The 18,834-nt window shown below is 40.5% G+C and overlaps 2 protein-coding genes across 3 annotated transcripts; both read right to left on the minus strand.

Annotated features, from left to right (window-relative positions):
- Window positions 1–2,389: 2,389 nt before the first annotated feature.
- Window positions 2,390–13,891, minus strand: LOC119653042 (synaptotagmin-14). Of its 2 annotated transcripts, none has more exons than XM_038057504.1 (8): window positions 13,538–13,891; window positions 7,582–7,740; window positions 7,232–7,525; window positions 6,967–7,151; window positions 6,457–6,681; window positions 6,128–6,394; window positions 5,769–6,074; window positions 2,390–3,163 (listed from the first exon to the last, which is right to left on the minus strand). In XM_038057504.1, exons 1-8 carry the CDS (start codon window positions 13,572–13,574, stop codon window positions 2,963–2,965), a joined length of 1,674 nt encoding a protein of 557 aa, XP_037913432.1. In that variant the 5' UTR covers window positions 13,575–13,891; the 3' UTR covers window positions 2,390–2,962. The 2 variants fall into 2 exon arrangements, with proteins under 2 accessions (XP_037913432.1, XP_037913431.1); XM_038057503.1 differs by having other exon boundaries at window positions 7,217–7,525.
- A 202-nt stretch (window positions 13,892–14,093) lies between these two features.
- On the minus strand, window positions 14,094–15,686 carry LOC119651994 (26S proteasome regulatory subunit 6A-B). The gene is made up of 3 exons (XM_038055914.1): window positions 15,401–15,686; window positions 14,924–15,344; window positions 14,094–14,868 (listed from the first exon to the last, which is right to left on the minus strand). Exons 1-3 carry the CDS (start codon window positions 15,608–15,610, stop codon window positions 14,213–14,215), a joined length of 1,287 nt encoding a protein of 428 aa, XP_037911842.1. The 5' UTR covers window positions 15,611–15,686; the 3' UTR covers window positions 14,094–14,212.
- Between the last annotated feature and the right edge of the window lie 3,148 nt (window positions 15,687–18,834).

The raw sequence follows: 18,834 nt of genomic DNA on the forward strand, positions 1-18,834 counted from the left end.
TTAAGTATCTCAGAGTGTTGCAATCAATAAGGAATTGCACTATCATATTGCTTTAAGTATCAACACAATTTGAATAAAGTGGCGTTTTCTCAGAAATGGCTGTACTTATTTATATTAAATTTGGTGAAAAGGTTATAGTTTTGAGCCCACAGGCATTCAAAAAATGTCTTTGTTCTACCTTGGCTGTAGGGGAGTCCGTCGACGACGGAATCTGAAAAAAAAAACAATTTTCAAAGAACAACGGCAATGAAACAGCATCCTACCAAGAATGATATCAACCAACAACGAATTGCGCTAGGAAATTGCTTCATGAATCAGCGCAACTTGAATGAAGTGGGACTTTTTTTATCGACCAATCAACAAACGTCTCAAACTCAACATCTACCGTAGTGTCGTTTGCCTTGTCGTCTACTATGGTCCGACTGTTGGTCAGGCAACGCCGCCTTGCGATAATGGAGACGAAGATGTTGCGTAGAATCATTAGCATAACACACTATGATCAAATCCAAAATGTAGACATCCACGATCGATATGGAGAATATATAGAGAAGTTCCGATAATATGGTCCTGCTATTCACGACACCAGCCAAAATTGACCTGTCGATGAAAAAGGGCCAAAGGCCGGACAAACCAGCAATGACTTGTTACCGTAAATTGGACTTTAGAGTAATCTTTCGGGTGGATGCGTTTCCTGCTGGGATAAGATGGGGAAAATCACACAAGAAAACCATCTAAGCGACATCGACACACGAATATATTAATCACATAGTTCGCAGGCCACTTACCTACCTCGTCCCTATCCGAGAGGTACACAATGAGATTCCGCGCCCTTTGCCGCTGAATTTGCTCCTCCTGTACTATATAATCTTCTAGAAATGACCCCATGCCAATGCAGGGTGCATGGGAACACTTTAGTTTTCTTTTTAGATACATCAGCATCAACTACTTAAGATAGACATACTCGTATTTATATGCTAATGAAGTTTGCGAATAGTGTTCAATCCATCCGTTTGGAGGCCGTTTTTTCGCTTACTTTGGTGAATCTTTTTTGAGGAACTGAATAAAGATGTGATTTTTCAACCATATATTTATTAATGCCTTGAGCATACTTAGCAATTTTTTCAGCCCGCTATCATCGCTCATTATTGAAGTACGCGGCAATTTATCCGCCCATCTCCAAAAAACTGTTGATTCAGGTATTTATTCACAGCTGAACCGACTGGTATCCGACATGACTGGTCACCATACAAATCTCACTGGCACCAGCGAAATTTGAACCGCGACCATCCGTACGACAGTCTAACGATCTAACCATTAAGCTATCCAGAGTACAATGCAATTGATGGCAAAAAAAGTCGATTAGCTGGACCCGACACACGACCACCTTAAGATGGTTATGTTTCAACGGCATTCAATTTATGTATACATATAAGAATGTGTGCTTTTGTGCACGGAGTAAAGCGGAAATATTCAGGTGCATTCAATCAATTTAGATGCGGAAATACATACAGTACTGGGCAAAAAATCCGATCAGTTAAGTGCGACTTACTTAATCTAGCGTAAGTCCGTTATTTTAATTTGAATTGACAAACAGTTTTTTTGTTGTTGTATAAATACAGATGTGAAGAAAGTATTAGCACTGTTAGATTGTGTTTTTTCGCAGTGGTAAGTTTTTAAAGTGCATTAATTAAAAACACTTAAAATGAGTGATATCGAAAAAGGAGAAATAATTGCCTTATACGATGAAAAATGCAGCACACGACAAATAACGGTCATTGTGAGCTTTAGTCAGTCCTCTGTTGCTGACTTTTTGAAAAAAATTTGGGCCAATGGGTCAACTGCCCGAAAACAGGGTCCTGGAAGGACAAGAAAGACTACATCAGCCGAAGACAGACTGATGCGGAGATTCTGCCTGCGAGATTGGTTGAAAAGTTCATCGGACATTAAAAAGAGCTCAAGGATGCCATTGGCTGTCTTTGGTCGACTCCATAAGGAGAAAGCAACTGATAAGCCCTTCTTAACGATAGACGAAATTAAATTAAATTTAGACGGAATTCATATATCAAAAATAGATTGTCTTCATTCTACGTTCCAGGAAGGAAATTGCACAAAATGCAAACATGGAATAGGAAACAAGTGAGTATTTAGGAGATTCGATAAATCATACTACAGTGAAGGCCTCGAAATATTGAGAGATGGTCGTAGTAAGTGCATCAAACTAAAAAGAGGAGTTGTTTAGGAATGAAACTGATTTTTACTAATAAGGTCAGGCTTCTAACCTGCTGCTCTCCCCAATATTTAACAGCTTCCTGTGTCACTGGATGAAACCACTTGTCTCACAATACTGGATTAGGATTTTATGAGTGATCTTTTATTAAAACACTTGAAATATGTAGTTAATATTTTTCACTGTTATATTTAATGTTTAAGAAAGAACAGCAATATATATAAAAAATTTTCGCTTTTAACAGTAGTTTGTGCTGAATTGTTTTTACTTTGTGAGCCCAAATTTCTCTCATTTAGTACACTTAAAAGTTCATTTTGTGCTTTGCTCCGTTATCAATAAAGTTTTACCAAAGGGCATAAGGAAAATAGTAACGAAGTTAGCCATCCAAATAGTGACAATATCTAAAACGATTTAGTGTACATACATACATTAGCTGAGTACTTGCAATGAATGCATTGCGAGAAAGCAGCAGCATTTCCAAGAAATTGTCAATATCTATATTATTCCAAATCAAATAGATATCTGGTGTCAAGATCAAAGGTAAAAGTTTCATCGCTAACACGTTTATACACTCACTAAAATTGTCGGAGAGTATCAGTCAAAACTCTCCCCGTTCCAAAGATCCAACAATGAAAGCGAATTTGTTCCTACGTCTCCTTCAGTATTCGCTTTCTGAACCACTTCACCAATTGTTCAAATAATTTTCCGCCGTCAAGGTTGACTAGGCTATATGAATCAGGAATCCACTAAAACGTGCCACCTACATAAAAGCTCGCCTTTACAATGTTCCCGCATATCAACCCAATGTGCCATTTCTTCGGGTCCTGATGAATTCAGTCCAAGGCTAAACCAACCAACCATTTCATTGCGCTTCATGTTACGCTTTGCGTATACCGATACCATCAATGTTACATCGTTCAGTTGAAATAAGGTGACCTAGAAGAAAGAAAGGTTTCTTTTAGATTTACAACTAAATAGTTTCATAACTTCCAGAGCTGCTTATTGAAAGGTAACATTTTCCTACTTGGAAGCAAGGAATTATTTTTCATACTAAAGAACAGCCATTCATATATCCAATGCAGATTGTAAAACAACAGAAGGGGTTTTGTGAAAGGACTTGCATATCCTCATCTATCCGGTATAGACGTGCGTTTGAAAGTTCAGGGCAAAGAATCTGACTACCACATAGTTTAAAATTGTGTTGATAGAATACATATTACCGGTGTACACAAGCTAGACTGTCTAGTCTGTGTACACTCCAATCCAATAGATTAAACTCACCTGAAGGCTACAATCCGTCGCACTGTTGGGATAAAAGAGGGTGAAGAAGAGGAAAAAAAACTCAAAGCGAGTACTAATGGCAGAGCAACAGACAAAAATGCGGAGAAACGAAAGAAAACTAGGCCGCCAGCTGTGGTCATTAAAACAAAGAAAGGGAACACCTTGCGGGAATCCTCAGTGAGATTCGCTATAAAATGAGGGCCAGACACATTAGGACAGAACTGTCTTCGTTACAGAAAACAAAATCTAGCAGGATGGTCATGGAATTAAGCCCGAAGGAAAGCAATAAGGGTATATTTTGTGAGGCGTCGAAGGAGCTACTTGAAAAAAGGCCTTTATTTTTAGCCTGGAAACCAGATATGGCTATCCAACAAAAAATACCGGACTGGAAGAGGCTAGCAAGTGTGAATGTCTAGAGACAACCAGTAACCGAATAGGAAAAACCCGTTGTGATGAACGTTGTAGAATCGTAGAGAAGTAAACTTCTGAGCAGGCAGAAAATCAGAATTCATTGGGTATGTAGGATGCGAATGCGGAGAATCGTCAACAGGTGTTTTGACTATAACTACAGCACATTTACAACTTCCCCGGGAACAGGAGATCAGCATCCGTAGATGCCAGTAGGTAGATCGCAAAGCGAAAACTTGCAGAGAAAAGAAGAGCTACCTTGTCTGCAGGAATCGCAAGGAGCTCTCTCCGGTTAACATTATCAGTGAGATGCTAAATAGTGACGATTAATGGAGCCACGTTACACATTACGCTCGGCTTCGAAATAATTACTTCCTTCCCGTTGATGGAAAGAATTCCCTGACTTGAAAGGCGGGACAGCAGAAGTAATGTGTCAAGTGGTTCTCTGAATCGAGAAGGGATAGTTGGTTTGGTAGCTTACCGCTACTGGAATCTAACATTCAGCTCGTAAATGTTTCGACACGTCAATTTGTAATGAAAATATTTTTCAGGGTCATTGATTTTTCTAGTATGTCACAATCACAAAAAAGAGTTGGGCAAAATTGTAACCATGATTACGATTATATCGGGGATATTCGGGATTATCGGGAAGTGGATATGATTACATGATTATGCAATTGTAATCGTAATCACAGGCCATGATTACGATTGTAATCAAGTAATTGTGCAATTGTAATCACCGTAATCATAATCATGCAATCATATCAAATCGTCACGACAGTCCCGTATGTGCCTTATGAGCCCGCTTACTTATTGGCTAGTTAATCGAACACGTTCGTAGATATTTATGTGCCAAAAAATTGCAAACAACCCCTCACGGTACGCACATTGATCATCCGCATTGGATATGTAAGCCTTTCTATGGTCCTGGGAAGAACATTAACGGGGGATTCTTATCCACGGTGATGAGCAGCTTAGCAGGCAAAAAAATACACCCCCAATTAAGATCACGTGAAATTCCATCTCAAATGGACTGTATTTGCAAGCCACGGTAACATATAGACTATTCCCGAAAACAGAAGCAAAAGTATCTCTGCCATCATTCCAAGCGAAATAAATTCTTTTCCAAGGAACGAAAAAGGAGGATGGTGGTTAATAATTGCGGTAATATTTAAAATAATTCTTGAACCCAACATCTCGAAACCTTGATTGATGGGGAGTAGGCTGATTTCCACTCCAGATTCTTTTGTGTCGACCACACTAACTCCTTCTGATCATTATGTAAAGTTCAGATCATTGCTCCACTTATTGTTTATGGATTTCGAATGTAAACACAGAGATTGTATCTAGAGTACTTTGGCATAAAATGTTACGTGCCACATTGAGATAAACTCCTGGATGAATTTAAAGTCTGAGGTGGAGTCCGCCGGGGCTGCATTCTGTCACCAATAGTTCTTCTTCTCATTTCCCGCGGTGTATTCCATGCAGTTTTGGATGAAGGACGTGAAAAGTTTCAATGGACCATGTCATGTTTCCTCAAACATCCTAATTGTGCTCTGGTCGCTTTCTTACAGAGTCATGAGCCTTGAACGATTAGCTCTGGATATAGACAAAAAGTCACGGAGAATCGGCGTAAATATAAATATTAATAAAAGCCTTGATTCTCAGTCTGATGCGTCATCAGTCAATGGGATGGTCAGAAAGTAGATCACCTTAGAGCTATATGGCAAACTTCTTGGAAAATGGCGAGGGCGAGGGTTGGGAGCTCAAGCCTGCCACCTGCTACCTCCGATAGATAACCAAAGGCCATTTCCGACCACATTCAGATTTCGTTTGTAAAATAATAACTCACCTGAAAAGCAAATGCCTCCTTAAACAATGGATTCGATTGTCCTCGTCTCGTTGAGGTTTTCGCCCGCGCCATCTCTTGTCCAATGCTGTTCACAAGACATAATTTAACGTAGGTATCAGGTGACTTATGCAAAGTTAAACCACGAAGATGACTCCCTTTCACAATTTCAATAATAAGGCGCCCAGTGGTGCCATTATAAGCCAGTCCCAATAAAAGTTCCGGTACTCCGCCATGTTGTTCGGATTTTGTAGATCCTATACTGTCGGACCGTGCAAGGCTCAAAATATCGCTAGTCGAATCGATCATCTGAAATTTACTTGTTGAGAATCAAACAATTTACTCTACCGGAAAGATCTTACATGTGGATCGTTTCGTGACTCCAATGGTAACCAAAGGTTTGTTTCGAGTTCAAGATTGATATTAGCAAAGCTCACCACTGCCTCCCCTATGAGTCGCTCCTTCCTCATTCTTTCACAACCATAAACCCGCACCCGCAATCCCATAGAATTCACCTCCTCCGGATTCACTCGATGTAAAAGGAAACTCTCCATAAACTGTGGATTCTCCCCCGATCTAATTTTAGTTTTGTGTTTTTGCTTCTTAGCTGGAAGCATCAGCAAACGAATCTGTGTTTGATAAACTCCATATAGAAAACTTATTCTGTAAAATTTATTTTTAATAAAGGAACCTGGGTGTGCGTTTGCTGGCCTGAGTTTCTCGAGGGGACACCTTTCGCCTGGAGAACGTGAACAGTCATTTTTCTCAATGGGGCGTCATAGAGCAATGATATCTCCACATAAGTGGTCTGCAATGGTGGCGTTGTACTCTGGAGCTCCGATCGTGTAGTATCGGATTTCGGCGATTTCAAATCTGAACATTCGAAGAGTGGTTCTTGGGGTAGGATCAAAATACACTGAAAGTAGTTATAATTAAAATTTCTGTTGCAATATTAACTAATTAATCTATTTAATATGAAAATTAGTTGAACAATATTTTAGAATTTGAATTAAAAATCGAATTGCTCCTTTGAAATTTTATTAAGTTTATTCATTCCTCAGTGCTAGAATCCGAAATAGATTTTGTTAAATAATATTTTATATTTGATACGGAAGGGTCATATTCATCACCCCAAACAAAAGGAGTAAGGCAAGAACTTTTTTTAATTTTTTTCTAATTTTATTTCAAGTTTAAAACTTACATCTTGACTGCTGTTCATGATGGATCGCTCATCCAAGCCGACATCCTGAAATCCGAACATTGAATGTTGTTTGGCCATTGAGGATCCAACCAAAGAGTTTGTTTGATTGTCAATTCGTGTTTCCTTCATGGGAGAACAGTAAACTTCATCTGCGCTTTTCGATGGTAAATGTAGCTTTTTATAGCCTGCGGTAAATATAGTCATCAAAGGTACTTGTGAATAAAAGTTATTCTCAGATAGTTGTACATACTTTTAACATCCATACTACTAGTTTTTAACGGATTACTTATAAGTGGTTCTGATTGGATTGAATCGTTCGAAATACACTCGTTGTAGTAGGAAACAACTCCCATTTTCCCTCTTTCTGCCAAACCTAAAGGGTCCTTTATTATGTTATTCTCCACTGGCCCCGAAAGACATTCTCCACTTTGAAAGGGATCCTTGTTGCCGTAAAGTGTCGACACGTCGTCATTATGCAAAGTCACCGGTTGGAATTGCATCTGGTGGAAAACATCATCTTCACAATCAAAATTGGAGTTTTGAAATGAGCTCCTCCAAACTGGAAATAAATAATCGTGTTAAGGGTATGCGTGGTAAGGAGTAAACTGGTCTTACCTCGTTTTTGAAAATTTTTGAAAGCAAGTACATTTTGATTAAAATAGTTGAAATTTCCTACTTTCAAACAGTTTTTCCGATGAACGTAGAGGAAAACAACCAGCATAAGAGCAAATAATCCTAAAACGGCGCCGACGACGGTAGTTGTTTCTACCGTGCCTGAAATGATAAATTGTTTGAGTTTTCCTAAAGAAATAAATTACCATTTAGTAGTGCGGAAACGTGAGAAATGTCACACCCATATCTACTGGTATTAGCAGATATGAGATGAATAAACTGTTGACAATCCCTTTTATTTTTTTTCATAGGACACGAAACTCCAAAACCATCTTTGATAACCAAACTATCTCGAAATTATGTTGGGAAAGCAATGCCTGGAGTTACGTTCATCAAAATTTCAAACTACAAAAATGAAAATGGTCGGTTGGGAATTGAATTTATGAATAATATTTTTTGTTGAGGATGCTGGGAGTCCTAAGTCCGCACCAACTTAGTAACGGACCGAACCACTTGGGGAGCAACTTACTCTTTCTTTTGTAGTTCGCCGGACTCCTCTTTTATTGAGTTAAACCCAAGTTTACAAAAAAAAGGTAAAAAGAGCATTTTCCATCAATCGTCACTTTCGGTCACGCTGCTCCCAGGACAGAGCGTCTGATGAGTTACCTCTACCCTGGACGAAACCATCAGTCAACTTTTTGCCTTTTTTTTGTGAACTTATGAAGTTTTTTGGATGGCAGTTGATCGAAAGAAAATGTTTTTCTTGAACTTAACCCAAAAATTGCCTGTTAGGATAAAATATGCTCTGAAAACAAAAGCTTTGTATACGTTTTCATCGAAAAAAAAACAAAGACCGCTATCAAAACAATGTGAAGAAAAAACGGTTGAAATTTAGGCAATTATTGACTCCTGTGTTGTTTTACGAGTTATTGAGAATTTCTTAGATAATCGGCACACTATTACAACACTCTTTTTAATTGATGGACTGAAGCTACGCGATTGATAATATATGTATGTCGTTAATAGAACGCATCAAATAACGTTCCTATTAGAACTGGAAGAGTTGATTGAAAATCCAAGCCAACATTGGTCGACATGGATTGTTTGTTTTTTGGACATGGGCGCGTTAGTGTGTTTAGGGAGTTTATTTTGTTGATTTATTTTGAACTTTAATGGTGGAAAGAACAGTGGACAAAAGAAATGTCAAGGAACTTTGCTACAAGGATCGCCAATATCTTTACAAGTTTGCTTTTTCATGAATAAATACACATATTCTCTTTACAAAGTATTATGTATCATCATCATCAACGGCGCAACAACCGGTATCCGGTCTAGTATTATGTATGCAAAAGGAAAAGTGCTAAATATTACTCTGATGAACGGGCTGGTTAAAAATTGGAGGGTTTCGGATCAGCCCTCTATGTTGGATTACAGTATAATCAGATTCGGAAATAGAAAGAATAGTAAAGAATTTCAGGATAACAAATTGGGATTTCTATACAATGCGTCTAGACGACAAAATTACTCATCTATAGGCCGGCAATGACAGTCACTTCATCAAAGATGCATCCTGGTGAAACAAGAACCTAGCCAAAATGAAAACAGATTTCCGGAAACTCTCCAACTGGAGAGGTGCTAAGGAACAGCGTAGCCTTATGATACATACGAAAGGCATGGACTGGGCAAAAGTGGTCTTTATTCCGAAAGCGGGTAGAAGTATCCTTTTTATCCCAAATTTTTCAGAACAATTTGCCTGACATCATTTGTACTCAAAGCAGTGGAGAAAGTCATTCGCAATTACATGGCATGAAGGTTAAACGAGAAAGAAAGGTCAAATATCTGGGAATTACATAGTCCAAAAACTACTCTTGAAGATACATGTTCAAGGACTTCGTTGTTTTGCAGTCTCTTAACAGGAAAAAAAAGGCGGTGATCTTTGAAAGTCCGGGAGCAATCAACGAGGAGGTTAGCTGCCTAAATGGAAAAAATTGATATCCTTTCTAAGCAGTATAAACTATTGATGCCAAGGAATAACATGACAACGCGGTTTTATGTTGATAAGAAATTTTAAATACGTGCTAGTGACCTACGACTTAAATCAGCAACTGATTACCTGGTACATTGACAGATGTGTGAAGAGAGTGACGAAACCTCCACGGATTTTCAGGAGTAATTTCCGGCACTTGTGCTAAATAGTTTGAAGCACCTGGAAGAATACTCAATACCAAAAGCCAGGTTGAAATACTTGGGAACATAATAAAATTCCTGTCGGTTATAGATTTGAACGGCATAGTTAATAGATGTGCTATAAACAGTAAAGGGACACAATAGATCTTCTAGGACTTCTACTGACCGGACCAGCTTTCGACTTTGTACACGCAGACGTCAGAGAGACGCCGTAAGTTCGCTAAACGCGCAGGCGATAGAAACGCGTTTTGCCGATTCCGGTCCTCCAGTCTCTCCAATGTCGGATACTGCACAGTCCACGACGAGGAGCGAAGTTTTTTCCACCAGATACCCAGATTTTTTTATTCCCGGGAGTTCGTAAAGTGAGCAACCAGCTCATGAGCGATCACCATGTGCAGAAATAGACCGACATGAGTGACCCGAAGATAAACAGGCGGCGCTGCAACAACCAGCTTCTAAAATCAGTTGCTCTACGCAAAGTCGGTCCTCATCTAGTCGAACTACTAGCATTCGGGTTAGCTCCAGCACGTGCCGTCCGATTTCTTATATTATCTCGCGCAATCCGTGTTTATGACTGGCAAATCTGTTAGGGAAGTTTGGTTGGTGAGAAGGTTATGCAACACCGTATTCTCATCGTAACCGAGTTGACGTCCAACGTGAGGCTACAGTTGTTGCGTACGTAACAGGTCGTTGCATGAGGCGATTATCCTAGTTTTGGACAATTTGCTCGATATGAGCTTTGTTATGAGACACTACGAAAGCATCATCTACATAGAGCAGTGTAACCGTGTCTATAAGAAAAACAAAGAAAATTGGCGAGATGGTGTTTCCCTGACGAACACTGACAGAAATATGAAGCGGTTTTGATATACCTGCCGCACTTTGAACTTTACACTTCGAATCGCAGTAGAGCTATTTAACTTAGGTAACGAGTATACCTGGAACTAGGTGCTGTCGCAAAACATACCAATTGAGTTTGTGCGGCAATCGAACGCCTTCTCTAGATCCAGGAATGCAATATAGAGAGGGCAATGTTTCTCACGATGTTTGCTCATGAATAACCCCGCCGCATGTTCTGCGTTAGTAGTTCCTCAATTTTTGACAAACTTAACTTGGTTCACTGTTATTCGAAAGATGTCGTGAATACCGTTGTTAAGAATACGCTCAAAAATCTTAGTTGTATGGGACAGAAACCGGAGGGAACGGCAATTTGAACATTCTGCTAGACTACTTTTTTTCCATATTGGAACGATGATGCTTTGTTGACACTCAGATGGTATTGTACCCTACTCAATAACTCCATTGAGGAATTCACTCACCCCAGAATTGGGTCCTAGCTCTTTGCTTTCCATTGCTCAGCTGCAATGTCGTCAAGTCGTTTTGTTTTAGCAGATTTCATTCGTTTTTTGCTTCTTCAACTTTAGTGCAATTTGTTTAAATGTCGGCAGTCCTGATGGAAGCAGCGAATAAGGAAATTCTTCCGTTGAAATCTGCTCGAAATATTCACACCATCTGATCGCCGCGGTTCGACGGTCGGTAAGCAATGTACCGTTCTTGTCACCGATAACGAGAAGAAATAATAACGATACCAAAATGCAATCCAAGAGAACTGTTCTTGTTAGCTTTCTCGAAATAGATGAAGAGCAAATGAAACGGTGATCTGAATTCCACAATGATCCGAACAGTATTAATATGGTCAGTACAGGAGGATCCAGAGCAGAAACCAACCTGCTCTTTGTCGATCATGCATTCGAGGTGTTCCTTTGCACGTTCGAAAATTATTTACTTTAACTAAGCAATTTGTGAAAAACAAACGGATTGGTTGGCACACAACATGTGAATTTTATACCACGATAACCAAGTACCATTTAACAGCTACCGGGTTCACCTGACTTGGTTCTCTGCACTTTTTTGTTCGATAAAGTCAAAAAAATACTAGGGCAACGCGTTTCAGAAGTTAAGTAATGGTCATACCAAATACCGACCGATGACCAAGGTGATTAGCTGGAGAGGAAGATTCTTTTCTTAACATTACTTTTTCCTATTTTTAGTTTTTCCGTCCAGTAAATTAGTACCATGACCGTACGGTTGTGGATAAAATCCGGCTCAATAGGTTACGGTGGGCGGGTCACTTAATCCGTATGGATGAAGATGATCCCACCCGGAAAGTCTATAAGGGCAATATCTATGGTAGGAAAAGAAGACGAGGCAGACCCTGCCTAAGATGGAGCGATGGCGTGGGCCAGGACGCCAGACAGCTTTTAGGGATATCGAATTGGTGGACCTCGGCGCAAAACCGGGATGTCTGGAGTTCCTTATTAAGGCAGGCCTAGACCGGATACCGGTTGTTGCGCCGTTGATGATGATGAAATTAGTAATTGAAAATATTGTTAGGATAGATTTGTGCGCCAACAATCGTTACACGTGTGCTTTTTCCCTAAAGAGCTTCCGTTGGAAAAAGGTCATTCCATTGAAATATTCCGGCCAAGTTGTAAAAGAGTAAAAGAGTGTAACGACCTTATCCTTCGTCAATATCAATAATTGGGGTTGTTGAGGTAGTATCAGCAATGTCGGACAGACACAATTGAAGTACAAGGTAAGGCAATTACAGAATAAATTAAAAGGAAGTACTGATATGTCGAGTTAATTGGGCTCATTCCGCTTAAGTATCTGCGGCTTGCTTCCTTGCATTCAAAGATGTGTAGCTTATGATTATTAAAAGAGAAACAATAAAATGCAATAAAAAAACTATTGTTAATTACCATAAAACTTAATATTTTCAATTAAGAAAGGGAGTATAAATTTATAGGAGAGCGCTTCGCAATTAGAGATATAACGAAAATTCCGTGTAAATTTTACTGAATTGTAATGATCAATACTTTGGTGGTCTGTAAAAGTTTCATAAAACAGTAAGCAGAAATGTTATCTGGGGTGGGTGCGAAATATCGTAAATAGTGTAATCAGTCGCTCCTTCATGAATTGTTTCGATTATTATCTTCACGCAACTAAAGGCACTAATCGGCTTTTGGCGCAATGTGGCAACTCCAAGACCTCCCAATGTCCTTCATCAATTGGTAATTGAAAAAAATGGAAAAACACAAAAACGACAGCCGCATCGAGTTGTTGCTGAGAAATTAATTCTCCAATAATCATGATATATTCATCAATAAAAGCTATCAATCGCGAGGACAACCTGTTCATAACTTCAATCACGTGAATAAGGAATCGATACAAAAGCAATTAAAGATTTAAGATAATATTCATAATTCCTTTCATTGCGTAGACTGCGACTAACGTAAACGCATTGCAGAATATGTCACCTTGCTGTACCCTAAAAATAGTTTCTACTAAGGAGTCATGAAAGGCGCATTTGTGTGTCCTTTTCCATGTTCTAGAGGTTACTTCTTATCGTGGTTGACGATTGTATGAGAATAGGAAGACGCTGGCTTTACGTAGTATTTAGGAATGGAAATTTATCGAACTTTTTAGAACTCTCCATTTAGTTCTTCTGCAATTAAACAGAGGTCATGAAGGACTACAATTAAATATTCGTGTCCTTGTTTCACTGGCACATGCATAAGATATAGTCAGAGTGAATGTTTGCTTTCTTTTAGGTTTTAGAAACTTGATATTATTTCTTGAACCTTTCGGCGCAAAACCCCTTCCAGTAAGAAGAAGCACAAGCACTTCATGGGAAATCCCGGAGTTCATCGCTCGATGTAATCCATAATAGACTTTGATAATTCCATTGTTAATTTGTATTGGCACTTACGGTTGAGATAGTTATCAACGCCGGCAATTAAAATCATCTTCAAGTCTTTTCGTACACCGTTAAATTGACCTCTCTTTGGAGCTACATGAAAAATCGATAGCACTTTATCCTCGCAACATCACAAAAGTCATACCGGCATGCATAGATTGCTACAATACCGAACTCATCACTTAGCGTACTTCCATTTCCAAACCGTTTCACACAAAATGTATGTTCGCCAAATTAATTTCACACTTTTAATTTCTCTTTAAAAACTGAATAAAATGATAACGAATAAGGCGATTTCGCGCGTGAGGAATCAAACGTAAAAGAATGTGCCGAAACTGCGTGTTTACGCATGACTTCCAACCGTCAACAACCTAAATAAATATGAAAGCTTCCTGGAGGCAAGGTGAGAGCTTTCCTCCCAAGTGCTACTAACCCCTTTGTTTTGGGAGCAAGGACTTTAAGGGTTACTGTACATGAGCGATGGTGATGCATGTCGTGCCATGAAATCATAACATAAAGCTGAAAATTATTCCCAAGGTAAAAAGAAAATTAAATAGAAATTTACACATTGCATTAAAGGAATAGAATTTTATTGTAAATACCAAACGCTCGGTGATACAGTTTCCACTTAAATGTTTTCAGATAGTCGTTCGAAACTACTTCACAATTATAGAAATTTCGTATATTCTAAGCATAATAATTAAGATTCGCCTTCTTCTTGGCTTGGACTTCCATGATGGCATCCATGAAGTCCTCGTGGGTGACGCTCGTTGCCGACCTGCGCAGCGCGATCATACCCGCTTCGACACACACAGCCTTACACTGGGCTCCGTTGAAGTCATCGGTGGATCTTGCCAATTCCTCGAAGTTCACGTCGGGGCAAACATTCATCTTTCTCGAGTGAATTTGCATGATTCGAGCTCGAGCCTCTTCATTTGGATGGGGGAATTCGATCTTCCGATCCAAACGACCGGATCGCAGAAGAGCCGGATCCAAGATATCAACACGATTTGTTGCTGCAATAACTTTTATGTCGGCCGTTGAGCTGAAGCCGTCGAGTTGATTCAGGAGCTCCAACATTGTTCGTTGCACTTCGCGATCGCCCGCCTTCTCAGAGTCGAAACGCTTTGTGCCGATTGCATCAAGTTCGTCAATGAAAATGATGGCAGGCGACTTTTCCTTTGCCAGAGCAAAGGCGTCACGGACCAATTTTGCACCGTCACCAATGAACATCTGGACGAGTTGGGGGCCGGCGAGCTTCAAGAATGTGGACTTTGTCTGAGCAGCACATGCTCTTGCCAGGAGAGTTTTGCCAGTTCCAGGCGGCCCGTACAACAGGACTCCTATAATTGCAGAATTAGATAACAATTTTCTCAAACTCCGTCGGCACGCACTTACCCTTCGGGGGGTGAATTCCTAAATTTTTAAATTTGTCCTTATGTGTCATTGGCAGCACAACAGCTTCAATCAATTCCTGGATCTGTTTATCGAGGCCTCCAATATCTGAATATTGTTCAGTTGGGCGTTCATCCACCTCCATTGCCTTGACTCGGGCATCGTACTCGGCCGGCAAAGTTTCAAGGATCAAATACGAGTCTTTGTTTACACCTACCAAGTCGCCGGGCTTCAGCTTTTCTGCGTCGACCAAGCCTATTACTGGTAAGAAGTAGGCTTGCCTTGTAGAAGTCTTTATAACAGCACATTTTCCCTTTCGTTGGTTGTCCAAGACCAAAACTGCTCCGTCTTCCTCTTCCTCTTGCGGGTCGACGTCAAGCAGCTCGATGACGTTTGATACCAAATAAGGCAGAGTTTTGTTCACCTAATATAATGAATGATGCCTAAAACAAGACTCAATTGGTAAACAGAATATCATACCTTTATCTTTTCAGTATTATCCTTTATTTTGTCTGTTTGCGTTTGTATTTCGTGGGTAATCCGCATAACCTCACTTTTCATGATTTTGATCTCATTATCCATCAAGCGAGTTCGGCTAACCAGCTCATCCGTGGACATTCGCAGCACTTCCTCGCCTAAAGACTCCTCGCCATCCTCCCAAATAGATTTATCTTCCAATGTTGCGGCCATCCTTGATCGAATCTTACAAGAAACACAGAATGAATGACTTGACTGTTTACTAATTTGACAGGAGGATACGAATCAGCAGAAATTGGAACTGTCATCGAGCTTCCAATGGAACTGGGATTTCGAATTATGAAAATTCCATGGTAGGAGGTTAAGGTGCGTTTAAACGATACAAATATAATATAAATATTAAGTTTGAGCAAAAAAGGGTTGTTATAAAAAATAAGTCCGCACTTTTTGCAATATCTGTTGGAAGAAACTATAGTGTCATAATAAAAATAGCATAAATGCCCGGGAAAACATGGTTCTCTAGGATAAAAGAAGAATATGTAAAAAACAATTTTTTATCGTCAGCATAAGTGCGTCTTTTAAGTGATAGATAAAAAGCGATCGTTGTAGCTTTCTGGCAATGTGCTTCAGCTTCTCCCACGCCATTCCGAGATGTTTCCACTCCCCCAACATTGTTTTGCTCTACGTAGTTATAAACGTACACACTCCACAGACATTTTGGAATGTACATTCCGCTTCAAAGCAGAATTCGTAATGGATTTTTCAACCTTCCTTGAAGTGTTTTCTATCCACTGCCATTTCCGCTTTCATATCAACACGTCAACGGTTATTTGGCCTACACAACGACAAAATTTTCCATTCATTATTATCTCAGGCCAGAATAGCCTATCGAATGCTTGATCTTAAATCTCTTAAATTCCCATCCAGCGTATAAAGCCACCTCTGTTTTGGCTGGCCTTTTGGCCGTTTACCATCGACTTCGATGTTCAGACCAATCTTGGCAAGTGAATTCTCGTTAGTACGAATTGCGTGACCATATAATCGATGACGCCTTTCTGGGAATTTTTCCACGATCGGTGCATTTCGGATTTCGGATGTGAAAGTCTTGGGGGTTTAACGTGAGTACCTGCCATGTAGGCATAATTCCACGGTCCTCTTCGGACACGGATTGATTTTGTGACCACAATCAGAGCCCCGCCATGACTAGCACAGCGGTACTGGTTTATACTGAGTGCAGGCTCAGCATTCATACCAGTGGATGCGAGGCCTAGCTAACACCTCTGCCGCAACTAAGGGGTGCGGCACCCGAGTTGTACAGCGCAACTCCACGCTTGAGCTCCGAGGAGCTCTGCCCGCGATGTAGGCATAACCACAACCACCATGAAACTCTCACTAGGGGGCCAACCACAAATAACCGGGCCGAGAACACATCCTCCAGGAATTCTCCTGGAGCATATACTTCATTTCGGATGTGATCAAAACGTGTCATGTCACTAGTCCGACGCAACATCTTCATCTCCATTACCGCAAGACGCCGTTCATTGTCTTTTATAGTTGGCCAACACTCAGAACTGCAGAGGGCGACAGGACGGACGACATTGCGGTAAATTTTAGACTTGTGATGTTCGTTGATACGTCGATCACAAAGAACACCAGTTGTGGAACGCCACTTCATCCATGTTGCGTTAATGCATGAAGCAATAACGCAGTTCTCCATTGACTGATAGCGTTGACCCGAGGTATTTAAATTGCTCAGTTCTTGGCAGATCACTGCCGCTGACAGTGATTGTGTCTGTTTCTTGGGGATCGGTCGTCAAAAATTCAGTTTTGTTTAGATTCAATCTGATACCGTGTTACATGAGGTGATCATTCCATTTTTGGACAAGTTGCTCGAGATCATTTTTACCATTGGATTCTAGGAAAACATCATCAGCATAAAGCAGTGTGTAGGGCGCTGGACGTTGGATATCCCGTGTGACGGTGTCCATAACAAGAACAAAGAGGAGTGGTAAGAGGGCGTTTTCTTGATGAACACCAACAGAGACACGTAGCGATTTTCATACGCCCGCCATACTTCAAACTTTACTTTTCGGATCGTGGTAGAGCAATTGAACCCAGCGCACGAGTTCTTCTGCCACTAAGTGCTGTCGTAAAGCATATCAGCTGAGTTTGTGTGGTACACGGTCAAACGCTTTCTCTAGATCCAGAAATGCAATGCGGCGACGCTTTTCACGGTGTTTCTCCATGAGTAACCGCACAGCGTGTATTGAGTCAGTAGTTCCGCAGTTTTTCACAAATCCGGCTTGATTCACGGTTATTTCAATGATTTCGCGAATACGGTTGTCAAGAATGCGTTCAAAAATCTTCATGGTATGGGAAAGTAACCGGATCAGACGGTAATTTGAACATTCTGCTGGGCTACCTTTCTTTTTCAATATTGGAACAGTGGTACTTTCTTGCCAGTCAAATGGTGTTCTTCTTTCCTGAATAACCCGATTAAAGAATTCTCTGAGCCACAGTGTTGGGTCTCAAAAGCATTTTTGCATTCTTTCGAGCCTGGCTGACACAGAGGCGTGCAAGCGGACGTCAGTTCCCCTATTTTCAGTTTGGAATAGTTCAGCACTCGTGACTTATCTTGGCCAACCCAGATGGTATTATAATCATCCTGAAAATTCATTGACTCATTACAAGCGTTGGAATTAGTGAAAGTTATATTGATGAGTAAAGTCTAATTTCTTAAAAAGAAGAAATGTTTTTTTGTTGTCGGTCAATAGGTGATTGAGTGACGTTGTTTGCAAGAATTTCCGAAGCATTTTTAATTCTGTCTACGTCGGATCGGGTAGAAAGGCTGATGATGCTCCAGAGTAAATTAAAGGGCGATGCGACGCGGGTTGTAGAGCACTTGGGGGTGTGTGGGGAAAATTACGAGGAGGCTTGGGATCTCCTCAATCGGCGCTACAACAACCGCCGGGCGCGGATAGAAAAAGAAATTCAGGCCCTCTTTGATCTTCCTATGGTCACCCAAAAAGATCCAAGTACCATCGGAAAGGCATTCGACACCATGAGATCGGTGGCCCAGAATCTAAAGAAAGCTGGGTTTAACTGTCAGGAAGGAGTCCCGTTCATACATTTATTGTCTCCCGGAAGATGGACACCCCTACTCGCAGAGAGTTCGATTCATCCTTGAAGAACCCCAAGCTACCCCTGACTATCGACGATGTAGACCAGTTTTTGGAGAATCGCTACATCATAATGGTCCCGAGCTGGTAGGGGACGGGTGGGTCTCCGATGTTCACTACTTCAGAGCTCATCGGAGGGAAGATAAACCAGAGGATAGGAAGCCAGGGAGTTGGGGAAAAGCGGAAAAGTAATGGTAAATGTAATTGACAAGGGCGAAAAGCTAAGGAGGGTCTGGCATAATGTAACGAATGTAATTA

This window comes from Hermetia illucens, chromosome 3, assembly GCF_905115235.1.
Source record: "Hermetia illucens chromosome 3, iHerIll2.2.curated.20191125, whole genome shotgun sequence".
Classification (NCBI taxonomy): domain Eukaryota; kingdom Metazoa; phylum Arthropoda; class Insecta; order Diptera; family Stratiomyidae; genus Hermetia; species Hermetia illucens.

Bases quoted from the DNA above. Each gene is read 5' to 3' on its own strand.
- LOC119653042 (XM_038057503.1), bottom strand. From the start codon at position 13,574: ATGATTTTAATTGCCGGCGTTGATAACTATCTCAACC. The intron at 7,741-13,537 runs GTAAGTGCCAAT...TTATCATTTCAG, and splicing joins CGTTGATAACTATCTCAACC to GCACGGTAGAAACAACTACC. The intron at 7,526-7,581 runs GTAAGACCAGTT...ATTTATTTCCAG, and splicing joins CAAAAATTTTCAAAAACGAG to TTTGGAGGAGCTCATTTCAA.
- LOC119651994 (XM_038055914.1), bottom strand. From the start codon at position 15,610: ATGGCCGCAACATTGGAAGATAAATCTATTTGGGAGGATGGCGAGGAG. The intron at 15,345-15,400 runs GTATGATATTCT...TCATTATATTAG, and splicing joins ATAATACTGAAAAGATAAAG to GTGAACAAAACTCTGCCTTA. The intron at 14,869-14,923 runs GTAAGTGCGTGC...CTGCAATTATAG, and splicing joins AGGAATTCACCCCCCGAAGG to GAGTCCTGTTGTACGGGCCG.